Here is a 17,807-nt window from a genome sequence, read left to right on the forward strand (position 1 = left end):
CAGCTCAGCTGTGTTTAACATCCTAAGAAATGGAAATGCATAATTGGCTTTACGGGATTGCTTCCAGAAACACTGGAATTTTGTTATTTATTGCTTTTTATACCACAAAAAGGGGAAAAACAGCCCCAACATCTCTGAATGTGGATGATGGCTTCCAAAGGAGCTTTACATATCTTCTGCTTGAGGGTCCTGCAGCCCCTCCTTCCTCACACTGACCTCACAAAGAGCAGAAGCGGTCCCAAATGCAGAAAGCCAGCTTACCTTCAGGACCTGTTCTAGGTTCTCCAGCTTGGCTTGGAGCTGGTGTTTCTCCTTCACGGCCAAATCGCGCTCTCTGGTCACCAGGGTGAGCGAGTGGTTGAGATGCACATACTCTGCCTTCACCTGCAAGCGGAAGGGATGGAGACAAGGAGGTTATCACAACATGCCTAAGAGCTGGTATCCATTGCTTCCTCTTTAGGAGCAAAATCTTCAATTTCCTCTTAGAGGATCCTTCCCTCCCTCCTTCTCCATCATGGACTGGGTCCACTCCTACTAGGGGTCACTACACATGACCAAGGGCTGGCCAATCAGCAGACGACCTCCATCTTCCTCCCCCCCACCACCTCCACCACAGCCTCAGTGATTGGCTCAGGGTTGCAAATGTGTCACAGGCCTGGCCAGTCAGTGTAATCTCATCCCCCGGATGTAGTGATTGGTTGGGGAAGTCATATGACCCAGTTGCATTCTGGGGGAATGAGATCTTGCCCTTGTATAGGAAACTGGAAGAACTCTCCCTTTTGCCCACTGGACTTGGAAAGTTAAAGACAAAAAGCTGGAACTACTGTAGCCTTTGCCATCACGAGGGAAGAACCGATCTGAGAACACAGCCAATGAGATAAACGCAGAGAGACGCAGAGGGAAAAGCAGGATCCCCATGGCATCATTTGAGCACCCAGATCAAGCTGAGCCTGAAGCTAATTGTCTTTTCCTTTTCAGTCACTTGGACCAATAGATTACCCTTGTTTGCTTACACCAATTTGAATTGTCTGTCCCCTGTAACCATGAGAGCCCTAACAGATACAAGTGTTTTCCCACTGTCTAAGCATATTTATTCTTGTCTAAAAATTTTACCTCATCCTAAAAGTGAATAAAAATGCCAATGAAATTCCACGTGAACTAGAATGCATTCCCCCAATAAACCCAAAAACCACATAAATTCCATTCTCAGGCCACAGCCCCCCAGGCCAAGCTACAAGCTTATTGGGAAGGCAGGCACCATGTTCAGTCTCTCTCCTCTTCGAAACAGGTAAGGGGATGCTGTGAATGAAAGTCACCATGGTTCCTTTCCCATTCATTTCCACTGTGGAGGCAACATATTTTAACCCAACGGCAGCCTTGTAATTTCTTTTCCTCCTCCTCTAGCGTTATGATGTGAATTATGGCTTCAATAACAGACTAACATAATGTCATGCTTTTCAGCTGCAGAAGTCCTTTCTATTTCAAATACTTTCTGTACTAAGTGTTAGTTTAACCTGACAACTTCTGGGGCACCAAAAGAAAGGCAAGCACCCACTTGGCATTCCCAAATGGGAACAGGGTTACAGGAAAGCTGTTATTAAGAGGTCGTAGAGAGGTCTCATTCGAAGGAATATTTTAATGCCATTTTGCTGCAATGTGATGTTATCAGGCAACTTAGAGAAATAATCCAAATGCCCCTGGTGAAAATGTCATGACCCATTTGAATTAAACCATCCTCACTTCTGAACCTCAATACCCTGGGGTGCAGGTTTGCAGGAAGCATCACTTCTTGCATCCTATTTGTTCAAGAACATTAGGACTTGGGGGTCATGCTTGAATGCCCCTAAATTCAGTCTCACACAGCGACCAGCACCATCTTTCTGAAATACCTGCCAGATCTTGCCTCTCCCTGCTTGAAACCTTCTATGGTTTCCACAGAAATTAGAATAAAATCCAAACTCCTTGGTGGTCTAAAAGTCCTACCTACCTGCTACCCTCCTGCCACTATGCTGGGGACACCCTGGCCTCCTTCTGTCCCTTAAACAGGTCAAGCTTCTTCCCACCCCGGGGCCCCTGCACCTGCTGATTCCGTTGCTTGCAGATCTCTACCCTGCCCTGCCCCAGTCTGCTCAGGTATGGCTCCTTCTCATTAGGTGTCACCTCAGACAGGCCTTCCCAACCCTTGCAAGGTGACGAAAGCCTTGCCTCCAACCCCCGCCTCCATGCCCCTCCCTCCCACACCACCATGCTTTGGTGTCCACGTGTGCTTGGCACTGTCCTCTGCAGCTGTTTGCCTTCTTCCTGTGGCTGCTCCTCATTGGAACAGAAATGTCACCAGACAGAAGTTTTCTTCCGCCTTGCAATTTCCCATCATCAGAGCCCAGAGGACTGCCTGGCAGGGAGTCAGTGGTCGAGCAAGATTTTTGTACTGAATGGAATGGTGTTGAGGAAATTTCCAAGATGGAAAGGTGGCCCTGGCTCCTGGGTGGACTATTGCTGTCAGCCCTCCCAGACACAGGCCCCACTGTCATCCATCCCCTCTTTGTGTCCCAAGAGGCTTATCCTCATGGCCTGCACCCCCCGTACCATCCGGCTTCTAATCAGGCTTGCCCAGGGGAAGGCATGATCAAGAAACGATGGATCAGCATGACCCCCGGCCCCCGGCCCTCCCCACCAGCCTGCAGGGATTACCCTGAGCTGCTCCCCTTAGAAAGGCTGCTGGTGAGCCTGGCCCTTGGCTGGAGGCCTGGGAACTGGGATTTGGGGAGAATTCCTACATTCTCTAGTTGATTAGGGTGGCTTACCATATCTAGGCTGCTTGAACAAGACGGTTTATGATGAACACCTTTCCTTCTGGGAGTCGGAATTTCGGTATGTGCTGGACAGAGAGTGCCTGTGTGACCAGGACCCCATAAAAACTCTGGCTGCTGAGTCTTTAATGGACTTCCCTGACAGATGACATTTCACACACATCACAGCTTGCAGCTGAGGGTCCACTAAGCATCCTGTGTGATTCTTGGGAATCCTCTTGGGAGACGACCTGGAGAGCCTGTACCTGGTCTCCCCCGGCTTCATTCTGTGGGCCCTCTCCCTTCACCACCTGTGCTGTGTGTCCTTTTGCTGTAGTAAGTCACAGCCCTGAGGGCAGCTGCACACTGATCCCTGCAAGTCCTCCCACTGGGTGGTGGAACTGGGGTAACCCCCAACACATTGTCCTTCTCTGGGGAGGGCCTCTCCCACACCCTTCTCCCTGTACCCATAGCAGGTGGCCATGGCCCCCGGCCTCTGCTGGTCTCAGACTCCCAACCTCCTTTGCAAGTGTCCTGCCCATGCCCCCTGCCCGCCCCCCCCAGCCCCGGAAACAGCACCCACACCTTTGTTAGTACTTTGTTTTCGAAACTCTGCTCCATCCTCCAGTTTGCAAGTACTGTGTATTTGCTATTGTGACCCTGATGGGTAAAATCTCCAAAAAAAAAAAACATTAGCAGCCCAGAAGCAACATGATGGCTCAGAGGCTCCCTACATAAGGAGTTTCTAGTTTGGGGAGGAATCGATTTAGACTCATGTTTCACAGAGAAGCCAACTTGGGTTTCAGGCTCCATGTGCAGAACCCAGCATGAAGATGCATTTATTATCCAGCTTTTTATAAGAGCACTGGACAGTCAGGAATTGCCCTCTAAGGGGCAGCATCCAGTGCTTTGGTCAAGAACAGACAACCTCCAACCTGCAGACAGGCTGCCATTCCAGTGTGAACCTGGAAAGAAATTACCGAGCGCCGGAATGCATTCTCCCACGGGTACGTTACAAACAGCGGCCAGAAGCTAGAGTCCAGCTGGCCCCTAAGTCCTATTTGTCCCACGATAGAGCTAAAAGGAGCTAAATTTAACACAGTAGAGCGGAAACACTGTGTTTCTGCAGTGGACAATAGGGTGGCAATTGCAGTGACTTAACAGAAGGCAATAATATTGGGAGAACGAATGGGTCTGTTGACCTTGAGGTGATGCTCATAAGCAAAGTAAAAGAAAAGAAGTTCTTGGAGGAAGGTGAAGAGTCCAGGCAGAGTCCGTGGAGGACCTCAGGGGCAAGCCAATGACATTTACTCTTTCTTTTTATTTCACTCTGTCACCCGGGCTGGAGTGCAGTGATGCGATCTCGGCTCACTGCAACCTCCACCTCCCGAGTTCAAGGGATTCTCATGCCTCAACCTCCCAAGTAGCTGGGGTTACAGGTGTACACCACCATGCCTGGCTAATTTTTGCATTTTTAGGAGATACAAGGTTTTGTCATGTTGGCCAGGCTGGTCTTGAACTCCTGACCAAGTGATCTGCCCACCTCGGCCCTCCCGAAGTGCTGGAATTACAGATGTGAACCACCTCGCCCGGCCAATATTTACTCTTTTGTGGACCTCATCTCATGCCACAATTATGGTTTTGCATTTCTTTGACTTAAAATTCCCCATAGCGTCATCTTTTTGTTTACCAGAATGATGAAGGCCACGGCTCTGGTTCGCAACAGGGAGGAGAGGGTGTGTGGACAAGGAGAGGGGAGGGAGAACCGAAGAGACTGATTTCCTGGATGTATAATGGCTGAATTACGGCCCCACACAAAGATGTCCACATCCAAATTCCTAAAGTCTGTGAATACATCACTTTCTGCGGCAGAACGGACCCTGAAGATGGGATTGCGTGGAGGGTCCTGAGAGTGGGAGAGCACCGGGGTTATCCAGATGGGCTCTAAGTAACCACAGTGTCCTTATCAGGAAAAGCAGAGTCAGAGACAAAAAAGAGAGAGCTTGGATGATGCTCTGCTGCCAGCTTTGAAGATCAGGGAAGGAAGCCAAAAAAACGCAAGATGAGAGACTCTCCCCCAGAGCCTCAGGAAAGCACACAGGCCTGCTGACATCTTGACTTTAGGACTTAAGACCTCCAGAGCGGTGAGACACGATGGCGTGCTTCTGGGAATTTGTCACAGCAGCAATAGGCGACTGATGCGGAAATCAGCTAGACAGCAGTCCTCATTACCGCGAGCACGTGTCAAATTGTCACTCTACACCAACAACTGGCATCTGTCCCTGGAAAGCCCAAAGCCCCAGTGAGCTGGGCCCCACCCCTCCCTATTCCCCCAAGTCAAGGTTTGTTGCCACTTCTACTGGTGCAGCCCCCAGGGCTTCAGTCGCCCCGCTGGCTCCCCTAACCCTGCCTGCACCTCCCTAAGAATGCTTGGCAACCCTCCTCAATTGCTTTTGCGGTATGTGCCATCTCTCTCCTGCTGGGACCAGACTGAGACCGTCTGTGACATGGTTCTGATGAGCCTGGAGCAGAAATCTCTAGAGGACAATGACTTTCATGAAACAGAGCTTCGTGAGAAAAGCTTCAGCCCCTCTTCCTCCCACCACAGTGGGGATGCGATCCTTCGAGATGGAATACCACCTGTCTCGGTGTCACGGAAGCCACCTTCCACACACGTCTCTGCTGGACAGGAGCCCCCAGGCCCTCGCCCCTTCTCCAGGCAGCTGCCTCTGGCCGGGGTCACCACCTCTGGGCTTCCTGAGCACAACAGTGCCCCTCGTGTGAAACCCACCAAGCTCAGGCTTCTGTGAGGGACAGCTGGAAATAACCCCAGCTGATAAACCTGGAGAAGGGGGCATTCTCTAATTCAGCAGCCACTGATCCCACGTGGATAGAGAACTGATGCCACTAAATTAAAACACGATAAATATTGGCTCAAATGGGCACCTGGGGCCAGTAGCCCAGAAGAGAGCCTGGCAGTTTCTTCTCTGCCTGGTTGGGCTTTGCAGCCCAGCTCATGCCAGGAGTCTTGGTGGATGGGTCATTGGTTGACAAATGCCCTGGCCTCTGGCTGAGCACAATATAGGGGTTCTGGGATCCCTGGCACATCAAGGTCTCTGCCTCAAAGTCCATCACTTTTTTTTTTTTTTCTTGAGAGAGCCTCGCTCTGTCGCCCAGGCTGGAGTGCAGTGGTGTGATCTCAGCTCACTGCAACCTTCACCTCCCAGGTTCAAGTGACTCTCATGCCTTAGCCTCCCGAGTAGCTGGGATTACAGGCGCACTCCACCATGCCCAGCCAATTTTTGTATTTGTAGTAGAGACGGGGTTTCTCCATGTTGGCCAGGCTGGTCTCAAACTCCTGACCTCAGGTGATCCACCCGCCTCAGCCTCCCAAAGTGCTGGTATTACAGGCATGAGCCACCGCTCCTGGCCTGGGTCCCTGTCCCATTGCTCTTGGACTAGAACAGTCTCCTGGATGTTCTCAAGGGCCAAATCAGTCTCCTACTAAAGGAGAAAGTAGACTCAGAGTGACAAAGAAGACGTAGAGATTTTCACTAGACCCATAACCAAAGACAAAATGTCCTAGATGTTCGAGGTTAGGCGCCCAGGCAACTCCTCCTTTGTCCTGATTAAATGCAGGTGAAGAACAGTTCCCTCTCACGAGATTTTTTTAGAGAATAATATTCAGCTGCAACCCTGGTTTGGACACTCACCTTTCAGTCAAAAACTAAGCCTCACGAATCCCAAATGTCTATGTGTGTCATCCTTTTAAACTTTCATAATTTTTTTACTAGAAAAAAAATGTTTAAAGAGGGAAATTGCTAGTAAGTTGCATGGTTGCCATTTCATACCAGTGTTTCCTAGCTGTGCCTATACTTCTACAACCTTTTGGGTTTCTGGCCAGCAGGTAAGAGGATTCCCTAGGTTGTAGGAAATTGACCCATGCTACAGCATGTGGTCATAGGTCATGAACTTAATGACCTACTAGTACCCAGCTCCAGAATGTCAGGTACTAACACGGTTTGAGTGATTCTCCAATTTGTGTGCTCACCACACACAAACACAACAGCACATTAACAACCCTGGGTATCAGATCCAGACACTGGACTGGATTTTATTCTCTAAAAAAATCTCGTAAGCGTGAACTGTTCTTCACTTAGATCCAGACACTGGACTCATTTCTATTTCAAAATAGGTTCTTGTGGCAGCAACAGTGGCACCAGGTGGAAGAGAAGCTGGAAATATTTGGCATCAGATACTCAATGTGACGAAAACCTTGAACCTCAGAACTGCTACAGGAACAGTGGCCCAGTGCGGGGAGGAGGGAGCTTAACAGGCACCTCCTAACCCAAACAGAGAAGAAATTTCAATTATTTTTTCTGAAATCAACAAAAGGTTAGCTTTGCAGCTTCAAAGGCATCAAGCATATTCTTTGCACTATGTCTTGGATCTCAGCTCATCAGTTTCCTCCCACAAGGCTGCCTGCCTAAGAGAATTCAATTCAACACTCCAGACAGCCCAATACCACAGTTTGCACCTAAGAACCAATCATTTCCACACAGGGAAAAATGCTGACAATGCAGTCTCTTTGCATTCATAATTAAGAGCTCTGAGAATTAATTTCCGTCTCTTAATCAGTGCTACTGAAAAGCATTTTGCAATTCCAAGCAAGAATCAGGTAGGGGAATTGCTGATCCCCAAGTGTCTCCAGGGATCCAGAAGGGTGCTGGTGTTTCTGCAGGTTTGCGTTGACAAGCCTACCCATGAGTCTGGAGGGACAGTTGAATGCTTCCATCAGCACAAACTCACCCCCACACCTTCAGCCTCCCCAGCTACCACAAAGATGCTCGGCCCAAGAGACAGTCTCTGGGGACTGCCACTCCCTCAATGCCTCCCATGCAGGTAGCCGGCCCCCAGGCACTTGGAAGCAAAGCCAAGCTCCGCAAAGCAGGCTGCAGGACAGACCTGGGGTGCCCCTGCTGCCTCTCTCAAAGCACTGCTATTCCTGTCCACGCCGGGTGAGCTGCTGGGCTCCCTCAGACACCCATGAGAAGCAGAAGCAAAGGCCAGCTCATTTCCTGTGCCTTGCAGCCTTGTTTAAAAGGCCAAGCTGAGAAGACAGCAGGGGGAGAAATTCAAACCCCAAGCGAACAAACAAAGCGGTTTGAATCCTGCGGGAGCAGGGATGTCAAGCTGCACCACCAGCCATCCAGGAAAGGAGACCTTTGCCTCCGTTGTGAGGGCTGAGCGCTGGGACCCCCACCTCTGCCGGCCCTTGCTGGCCTGGTCAATGCCTGCAGGGCTCAGCTTCAGCACCCCTGTCCCCCGACAGCTGGCATTGCCTCTCCAGGTGCAGCAGCCCAGCTCAGGAGCGGAACGTGTACACATGCAGCTATTTTAGTCATAGGAAGAAAGCCATCCCAGGATCTAACCTCCCTGCACCCAGCTCCCCACCAGCCCTGTCATCAGCCCGGACTGGAGGCCTGAAACACCCCCATCTTTTTTATATTTTTCCTCCTATTTGAAGAAAAATACTCCTGGCCTAAGAAAGTCACTAAAGCCTTATGATGCATTCAGACCTCAGTGTGAGTTTATCAGAGCCTTTCCTGCAAGTGTAGGTTTGGAAAGTGGGGGCTGGTAGAAAAATGGGGAAAGCATACTAATTGGAGGGTCAGGATATATTAAAACACAATTTTTTTTGAGACAGAGTCTTGCTCTGTCGCCCAGGCTGGAGTGCAGTGGCGTGATCTCAGCTCACTGCAAGCTCTACCTCCCAGGTTCATGCCATTCTCCTGCCTCAGCCTCCAGAGTAGCTGGGACTATAGGTGCCCACTACCATGCCTGGCTAATTTTTTGTATTTTTAGTGGAGACGGAGTTTCACCGTGTTAGCCAGGATGGTCTCGATCTCCTAACCTCATGATCCACCCGCCTCGGCCTCCCAAAATGCTGGGATTACAGGAGTGAGTCACCGTGTCCCGCCTAAAACACACCTTTTTAAGAAAAATTATGATAAAATACACATTACATAAAATTTACCATCTTAACTATTTTACGTGTAGGTACTTCAGTAGCATTAAGGACATTCACACTGTTCTACAACCATCACCACCACCCATCTCCAGAACTCTCTTCCTCTTCCCCAACTGAAACTCTGTCCTCATTAAACAGCACCTCCCTATCCCCCCTCTACCCAGCCCCTGGCACCTCCATTCTACTCTTTGTCTCTATGGCTCTGATGATTCTAGGAACCTCATATAAGTGGAATCAAACAGTGTTTGCCCTTTGGGACTGGCTTATTCCCTTACCAAAATGTCCCCAAAGTTCATCCACGCAGTAGTGTGTGTCAGGGTTTCCTTCCTTTTCAAGGGCCAGTAATATTCCATTGTACACATATGCCACATGTTGTTTATTCACTCATCCATCAATGGAAATGTGGGTTATTTCCACCTTTTGGCTACTATAAATTTCTAAGATGTACATATATCTATTTGAGACCCTCCTTTTCAATTTTGTTTTTTGAGACTGTTTCGCTCTATTGCCCAGGCTGGAGTGCAATGGCATGATCTCGACTCACTGAAATCTCAACCTCCCAGGTTCAAACAATTCTCCTGCCTCAGCCTCCCAAGTAGGTGGGATTACAGGCATGCACCACCATGCCTGGCTAATTTTTGTATTTTTAGTAGAGATGGGGTTTTGCCATGTTAGCCAGGCTGGTCTCCAACTTCTGACCTCAGGTGATCCACTCGCCTCAGCCTCTCAAAGTGCTGAGATTACAGGTATGAGCCACCACGCCTGACTGCCTTTTCAATTCTTATACCAGGATTGGGATTGCTGGATCATATGCAATTTTATTTTTAATTTTTTGAGGGACTTACATACTGTTTTCTATAGTGGTTGCACCATTTTACATTCCTAGCAACAATGTGCAGGATTCCAGTTTCCCTACATCCTCATCAACACTTGTAATTTCCTGAAAAACATACCTTTAAAAAATGGCCAAACAAGAAAGCAAGAAAGTGTCAAATCAAGAAACCTCTAATTTTTATATTTAATCACTAGAACTCAGTTATTCCTTGAAATATGCATTGGCAAAGCTGCAAAATTAACAGCTTAAAACAACCCATCATTCAATAGACGTTGACTAAGCACCTACTATGCATCCTCTGAAGGTACAGGAGAGACAGTCATGGATGTGACAGCAAAGCTCTCTGCAATCCCAAGCCCACATTCTCGTAGGAGACAGACAAACACATAAGTGAAGACCCGTGATAGACTAAGATAGCAAGAAAAGATACAAAGACCATGAAAACAGGTGTTGTCACGTAGAGAAAAAAGGGATGGAGGGAGGGCCGTTAGAGCCACGAATCCTCACCAGGAGGGACGCCTAACCTGAGGCTTGAAGGGCAAGAAGCTCCCAGCTGTTGAAGATGATGGAGTGGAGTGTTCTAAGTAGAAACAACCATCAAATGCTGAGACAAGCTTAGGGATCCAAGGAACAAAAGTCAGTCAGAGGTGGACGGGAGGTAGCAAGATGGACAGGATGGCAGCCACAGGGAAAAGCCTCAGTTTTATTTATGGAAGGCATTGGAAGGGTCAGAGGATTGCATGATCCAGAGGGTATCACAAGATCACTCCAGTTGCCATAGGGAAAAGACCACAGGATGACAAGGGAGCTAGACAGGCCAGTTAGGAAATGGCTTTAGCATCTGGGAAAGAGAAGATGACCACAGTGGAGAGGAGGGGAGGAGAGCTGGGGCACATCTGGGACTGAGGTGGCTGCTTGGTGTGCTCCATGGTTTGAATGCATCCCCCAAATTTCATGTGTGGGAAACTTAATCCTCAACAGGGCAGTACTGAGAGGTGGAGCCTTTAAGAGGTGACTGAATCATGAGGACTCTGCCCTCATGAATGGATAGGTCCATTCATGGATTAATGTGTTAATGGACCAATGGGTTATCAGGGGAGTGGAACTGCTGGCTTAATAAGAAGAGGAAAAGAGCCCTGAGCTGATATGTGAGCACACTCAGCCCCCTTGCCACGGGATGCCCTATACCACCTTGGGACCCAGCAGAGTCCTCATCAGCAAGAAGGTCCTCACAAGATGCAGCCCCTCAACCTTAGATTCTCAGACTCCATAGCTTAAGAAATAGATTCCTTTTCTTTATAAAGCACCAAGCTTCAGGTATTCTGTTATAAGCAACAGAAAACAGACTCAAGCAGGGAGTTAGATTCAGATGAAGAAAGAGCAGCACCCAGGAGGCACCATCATGGAGGCTCAGGCAACCAGGAGTGGCCACACCATTTACTGGGGAGAAAGTGGTTTGGGAGAGTGGGCACCAATGGGTTTGTTCTGCCTTGCTGTTAAAGATACAGGTGCCTAATAGACTTCCAAGCAGAGATAACCAGCAGACAGTGGATGAGACATCACTGGGTGCCTCACATGCTGGTCATGTGAAGAAGTGAGAGAGCCCTGGCTCAGCCTCTCAGGCCACCTTCACATTGGTGCTCAGTGATTCTTCCCTGCCCCTTCCCAATTGTTCCTCCCTGGCCCAGCGCCCTCCCTCCAGGGCCCCAGATGGTCTGTGGACAGTGGTATCAGCTACCTTGTCATGCTGCCAGGCCCTTGTGGGAAGGCCTGCATGATGGGATCTCAGGCGATACTCTCCCTGGGTGGCATCCTTCAGTTCATTTTCCTAGGACAAAAGGAAAGGACATGTGAGATGGTGCCCCCATGTTTAGAGACTTGGTAGAGTGCAGTGGTTAGGAGCTCCGATGTGGAAATGAGACCCAAGATTGGGCACTGATTCTGCAATCCATAAGCTGTGTATGACTTGGGACTGATTTCTCTCTTTTTTCCAAACCATAAGTTTCCAAATCTACAAAAGGCAATCATGTTATATTTTACAATGATTAGAATATAATACAATAATACATATTAATCACTTAATATCTGTGTCCTAAAAAAGCAACAGAACTTCTCACCAATTGGAGTTGTTAATAAGCTTTGACCCATCCCTTTTCCCATGAACACTGCTCCAAACATACAGCCACAATAGAGACAGAAAGTTTAGAAATACTTAGCCACTCAAAAATAAGATAAAGCTTTCTAAGGACTAAATGGCTAGAACACAATGTGGTGAGTGGAACTTCTGGAATCTTCTAGATTCAGAGTCCAAAAATAGGCAGGGAGAATTAAGAGTCCAGCTTTTTCAAGATATCCAAGATTCAGTGTATTCCACATAAGACAAGAGACATGAACTAAGGTCACCACATGACCCGAGGCAACAGTTAAGCCCCCAAAGAAAGCTGAAAATAATCCATCACCTCTGCCTAGATCCATAGCTTTTATGGGGTCATGCACCTAGAGAGGCAAGAGGGAGAAGATCCATTTTTAGGCTCAGTTTTAGGACTTGTCTTACTCTCTACTATCACCATGGCACAGGATCTCCGAGCTGCCAATAATAAAATCTAATTCAAGACTGAGAGCACCTAGGATGTGGTACAGTAACTACAAATGGGTAAGACAGGGAGAGTGGGCACAGAAATGGGATTAAGAATCTCTCATTCAAGATGAGTCTGAAAAGAGAAATTTCAGAACACATAAAGAGAACTAACCCTACTAAAGAGATCCCACAAAATTAATAATCCAGGATGAATTTACTCCAGAGGAAATAAAAATAATAAAGCAACCTGAAAAGGACTTCAATAAGTTGAGAATCCTAAAAGAAGGAATGACATCCATTCCAAAAGGAAGACAAGCAGAAGGGATAATCAATGACTCACAGTGGAAGGCAGCTGGAACCACACCAGCTACCAGCTGTCAGGCTGAGAACTTCTCTTTTTCCCAATTGTTGAAGTTTGTTCTCTGTTCACACCCTAAATGAATTAATACTGGTGGGACACCCACATCTTGAATTGATCTGGTTCATCTCTGTTACAGTATTTCGAGTGCTCAGAGTCTAGGCTCCATTCACACATCAGAAAAGCAGCAAGAAATCATGTGGTTTCAACACTTCCCACTAGGAAAGAGGCTCCTCCTGGCCATTTTCAGCTTCCATTTTTCAGTCAACCTTCCTTTTTTCTTAGCCACAGTCATAATGAGCTCCGCTACTCCCTGGTAGCTACATTTTCACAGCAATAAAACACAGCGAAGGAACCCAAACATAAAAGATGGTGGTGCTTTGTTCTGGGAAACAATGATCCCCCAACCTTAGGGAAAGTGATTGATAATGGAGCAATTCCCTTCTGTCTTCTGAGATGGTCTGGATGGCATAACATTTATCGTTGCCTTTCTCAAGTAAAACAGATCATAATGTAGTCCCACACTGGTTGCTTGAGAGAACTGCAGACTCTTCAGCATGTTCCACATGGGGGAATCCCTGGAGGTCTTAAGGGGATGGAATGGGTATACTAATCGAAACACCTGGCTGCTGACCTCAGAGGCCGACATGCCCCAAGGTAAACTAAGGCACCAATAGCTCAGAGAATTTGAGAACAAGAGACATTTGAAATAGGGGTTAGATTATGGGTTCTGAGGTCAACTTGCCTAAATACAAATGGGAGCTCTCCTTAAATGTGACCTTGGACAAGCTGCCTGGCCTCCCTGCATTCTCTGTGACTTAAGCTGTAACCCTAGCAGATATTGTGAGGATTCAAGGACATCAATCTCATGGAACACAGAGCACATCTTACTGCACAGGGTCAAGGCTCAAACAAGTGGCCCCTTCCCTCCTGAAGGCATTGCAATGACTGCCTGCCTCTTCCACGTTCTGCCACCACACAGCCACCTGGTTCACGCCATCCACCTCTCTCTGCATCACATTTAGGAAGAGTGAATTGCAAGAAGGGAGCACAGGGAAGATAAACAAGGCTGGTCTTTCACCCAATTTTCTGGTGGTTATAGAAATGCTTACATCTATTTATTTTATTTATATTCCATCTTAGTGATTCAAGGTCAGTTGCTTATCCTGATGAAATGAAATCAATCTTTTCAGGAAAAAAGCTCAGGATCTAAATCCTGTCCAGGAAACACCAACCCATGATATCCCCATGCAAAGGGAGAGAAACATCTTCATCTCTTTCCAGTGTAGCTTCCCAAATTGGTCCAAGCGTGATTAGGCACTTCAGATACCACTTACTATACTGGGCACACCCTACCCTAAAAAAGCCAGTCCAGCACTCTGGGAGGCCGAGGCGGGCGGATCACCTGAGGTCAGGAGTTCAAGACCAGCCTGCCCATGGTGAAGCCCCGCCTCTACTAAACACACACACACACACACACACACACACACACACACACACACACACAAATTAGCCAGGCGTGGTGGTGGGCACCTGTAATCCCAGCTACTCAGGAGGCTGAGCAGGCAGAGGTTGCAGTGAGCTGAGATCACACCATTATACTCCAGCCTGGGCAACAGGAGTGAAACTCCGTCCCCAGAAAGAAAAAAAAAGCCCGTCAGAGGGAGATCTACTTGAAACTAATGACCCCCTACCTCACACTTCAAGAATCACAAAAAACTGACGATTCTCCAACCTGGCGGCGGCGGCGCTGCGGAGTGGCTGGTGCCGCTGTCCACGGAGATGCCTCGGCAGTGGAATCCAATTTCTTTCCAGCCACAACCTACCCCATGGGTCGACCTATCAGATGTGCCGGCCGGGTGGAGAGCTGCCACTGTCCAAATCATATTCTTCTGGAAACAGAAAAGGCTTTCTGTCCGGCTTGCTAGATAATGTCAAACAAGAATTAGCCAAAAACAAAGAAATGAAAGAAAGTATTAAAAAATTCCGTGATGAGGCCAGAAAGCTAGAAGAATCAGACGTGCTCCAGGAGGCCCGAAGGAAATACAAAACCATCGAGTCAGAAACTGTGCGGACGAGCGAGGTGCTACGGAAGAAGCTTGGGGAGCTGACGGGCACCGTGAAGGAGAGCCTTCACGAAGTCAGTAAAAGTGATCTCGGCCGGAAAATCAAGGAGGGCGTGGAGGAAGCAGCCAAGACGGCCAAGCAGTCGGCCGAGTCAGTATCCAAAGGCGGGGAGAAGCTGGGCAGGACGGCGGCCTTCAGAGCCCTCTCCCAGGGGGTGGAATCCGTGAAGAAGGAAATTGACGACAGCGTCCTGGGACAGACCGGGCCCTACCGGAGGCCCCAGCAACTCCGGAAGAGAACGGAGTTTGCGGGAGATAAGTTCAAGGAGGAGAAAGTGTTTGAGCCAAACGAGGAGGCCCTGGGGGTCGTGCTGCACAAGGACTCCAAGTGGTACCAGCAGTGGAAGGACTTCAAGGAGAACAACGTGGTGTTTAACCGGTTCTTCGAGATGAAGATGAAGTATGACGAAAGCGATAACGCGTTCATCCGGGCGTCCCGGGCCCTTACGGACAAGGTCACCGACTTGCTGGGGGGTCTGTTCTCCAAGACAGAGATGTCGGAGGTGCTCACGGAGATCCTCCGGGTGGACCCGGCCTTTGATAAGGACCGGTTTCTGAAGCAGTGCGAGAACGACATCATCCCCAATGTCCTGGAGGCCATGATTTCTGGAGAGCTTGACATTCTCAAAGACTGGTGCTATGAAGCTACTTACAGCCAGCTGGCCCACCCCATCCAGCAGGCCAAGGCGCTGGGTCTCCAGTTCCATTCTCGAATCCTAGACATTGACAACGTTGACCTGGCCATGGGCAAGATGATGGAGCAGGGGCCGGTGCTGATCATCACCTTCCAGGCACAGCTGGTGATGGTGATCAGGAACCCCAAAGGCGAGGTGGTGGAGGGCGACCCGGACAAGGTGCTGCGGATGCTGTACGTATGGGCGCTCTGCCGAGACCAGGACGAGCTCAACCCTTATGCGGCCTGGCGGCTCCTGGACATCTCGGCCTCCAGCACCGAGCAGATCCTCTGAGTGTGGTGCCGCAGCCAGGGAGCCCCGGGCTGGGTCATCAGGCACAGAGGCACCGCAACACCACCTGCGGCAACTCCAGACCTCTGGGAATAAGACTGCGGGCTCTGCCCCCAGCTCTGCCAGGACGGCTGCAAGACCAGCTGGCCCGGGAGGGGACAACGGGCTGCTGCGGGTGCGCGGCAGCTGGAGACACTCCCCGCCAGGGCCAACCCCTGCCCTGTTGCTCTGCCTTGCAGGGGTCCCGGTGCCTGGTCACCTGGGGTGCACACAGGCCACACAGTGCCAAGAGGGCCCAGGGACTCCCCCCACAGCAGGGTGGGACCCGGGACCCGCGGCTCAGTGGCCAGCTAGCCACGTCAGCCAAGCCACTTTAGGTCCATTTTTTATTTTAACAGTGCTCTTCCATCTTGTGCATAAGCCTGAGATTTGGAAAGAATAAAACACTGAATTGCAGAAGAGCAAAAAAAAAAAAAAAAAAAAAAAAAAAAAGAATCACAAAAAACTTAGCCAAGTGCCAAAGCCCTTCCTACTGTGATGGTAAAGGAAACCCATTCAGTGACACAGACAGCCAGATAAAGGCACAAAGAAAACAGCACAGGTACCAGCCTGAGCCTCCTCATAATATAAGACTTCATTTATCAGATTATGAGCATCCCACGCTGTCCACGCTTACCCTGAAGAAGCCCAGAGGTGGGCATGGGGACGTGTGGCTCCAGAAGCAGCTCAGCAGGGAAGCCGGCATTGGTCCCCACTGTCCCTTGCGGTGGCAGGCACAGATACCACCCTGACACACATGTGTTTGCAGGCCTCGGGGGGGAAATCAGAAAACACCTACCGCTCACCCTTCTGATCCCGTGAAGATGCTGAAAGGCAAGATGGCTTAACCTGGAAGGCCTCATAACTGACCCTGTGCACTACCAGAGCTGTCCACACAGGGAGGTGGACACTACCCCAATTAAATCAAGCCTTTCTGAATTAATCAGCACCACTGAAGAAATTTTGCAGGAATACCAAGCAAAATGCAGATCGCCTGTGTGCTGGTTGCACGCTTGAGATCAGAAGGCCTCCAAGATGTGGGCCTGGGATCACAACACAACAAAATGAGATTCCCCCAGCAGCCGGCACCCGTGGCACCAGCCGTGACAGTCCCCAGGAGGAGGAAGAGGAGGATTGGGGGCGTGGGGGGTCTAATATAATCTGACACTCTGAGTAACAAGCTTTTCTACAGCCTAGGAGGAGGCACCAGCACATCAGTGCCTCAGATCATACAAATGCACACGCGGTCCCATACCACAATGTAACTGACACCCTTGCTGGGTCCCCCATCGTGGGGCTTTGACGCTGTTGAGTACTGACCACATCTGAGTGCCAGTGGTCGAGTGTGAGGACTCACGCCCCCTGCCTAGTGACAGGAAGCCCATGACTCCCACACTGCTGGGACCCTGAGCGGGAGAACTTTCTGAGCTCCAGCTGTAGGCACCACCCCCGTCTTAGCTTCGTGACCTGAAATAACAATCGTGAAAAGAGAAAACTCAGCTTCCAGTAACTTTTTGCTTCTTCAGAAATGTAATGGCTTTGTTTTCCGGGGAAGGACACGTAAGCATTGCAACAGGAATCGTTTCAGTCTCCAGTCCTTTGAGGTTAAAGCCACATAAAAGAGGGTTTAGGGTTTCCCAGCCACTGGATGCCCCCATGAGACAGGGCCTACCCTGTAAGAATCAAAACACACAGTCTGTGGAATTTAATTGTCTGCAGCCACAAAAAGGATGGGCACTTCCTTACTTCCACTTATGCCCACCAGAGTGTTCTGGGGTTGGATGTGAGGACTCCTAGGGCCACGTGTCCCTGAAACCCCCCTCCCAGGGCAGCTACAGAACATGCCAGTTAAGGAGATATTTTAATCCATTAATATCCACTAACACATTAAACAGGAATAGCCTTATTTGATTTTCTAGCTGCTGTGTTGCAAAATCATGGGCAAAAAGTGAATTCTAATGAGGATGAGGGAGGAAGGAAAAGGGCCAAGGCAAGGCTTTCCAACACCACTGCCCACAGGGAGAGCCGTGTAACACACTCGGTGGACAGGGCCAGAGGTGCTAGAGGTTCGGGGAATGTGGCAACT

General features: G+C 49.3%; 2 protein-coding genes across 19 annotated transcripts in view; one reads left to right on the forward strand and one right to left on the reverse strand.

Moving 5' to 3' along the window:
* The window catches only part of RIMBP2 (RIMS binding protein 2), a 400,662-nt gene that overhangs the window by 117,323 nt on the left and 265,532 nt on the right, over window positions 1-17,807 (reverse strand). For 15 of the 18 annotated variants that reach the window (XM_063615237.1, XM_063615236.1, XM_063615234.1 and 12 more), the window contains 2 exons: window positions 11,394-11,483; window positions 262-384 (listed from right to left, as the gene is read on the reverse strand). In XM_063615237.1, coding sequence (XP_063471307.1) covers window positions 262-384; window positions 11,394-11,483 — 213 coding nt within the window. The remainder of the gene's footprint in view (window positions 1-261; window positions 385-11,393; window positions 11,484-17,807) is intronic. The other 3 variants (XM_063615235.1, XM_063615244.1, XM_055235653.2) reach the window with 1 other exon arrangement.
* LOC129459231 (mitochondrial import inner membrane translocase subunit TIM44-like) lies at window positions 14,319-16,187 on the forward strand. Its single transcript, XM_055235682.2, has one exon. It carries the CDS (start codon window positions 14,438-14,440, stop codon window positions 15,683-15,685), a length of 1,248 nt encoding a protein of 415 aa, XP_055091657.1. The 5' UTR covers window positions 14,319-14,437; the 3' UTR covers window positions 15,686-16,187.

Source organism: Symphalangus syndactylus, chromosome 13 (assembly GCF_028878055.3).
Source record: "Symphalangus syndactylus isolate Jambi chromosome 13, NHGRI_mSymSyn1-v2.1_pri, whole genome shotgun sequence".
Classification (NCBI taxonomy): Eukaryota; Metazoa; Chordata; class Mammalia; order Primates; family Hylobatidae; genus Symphalangus; species Symphalangus syndactylus.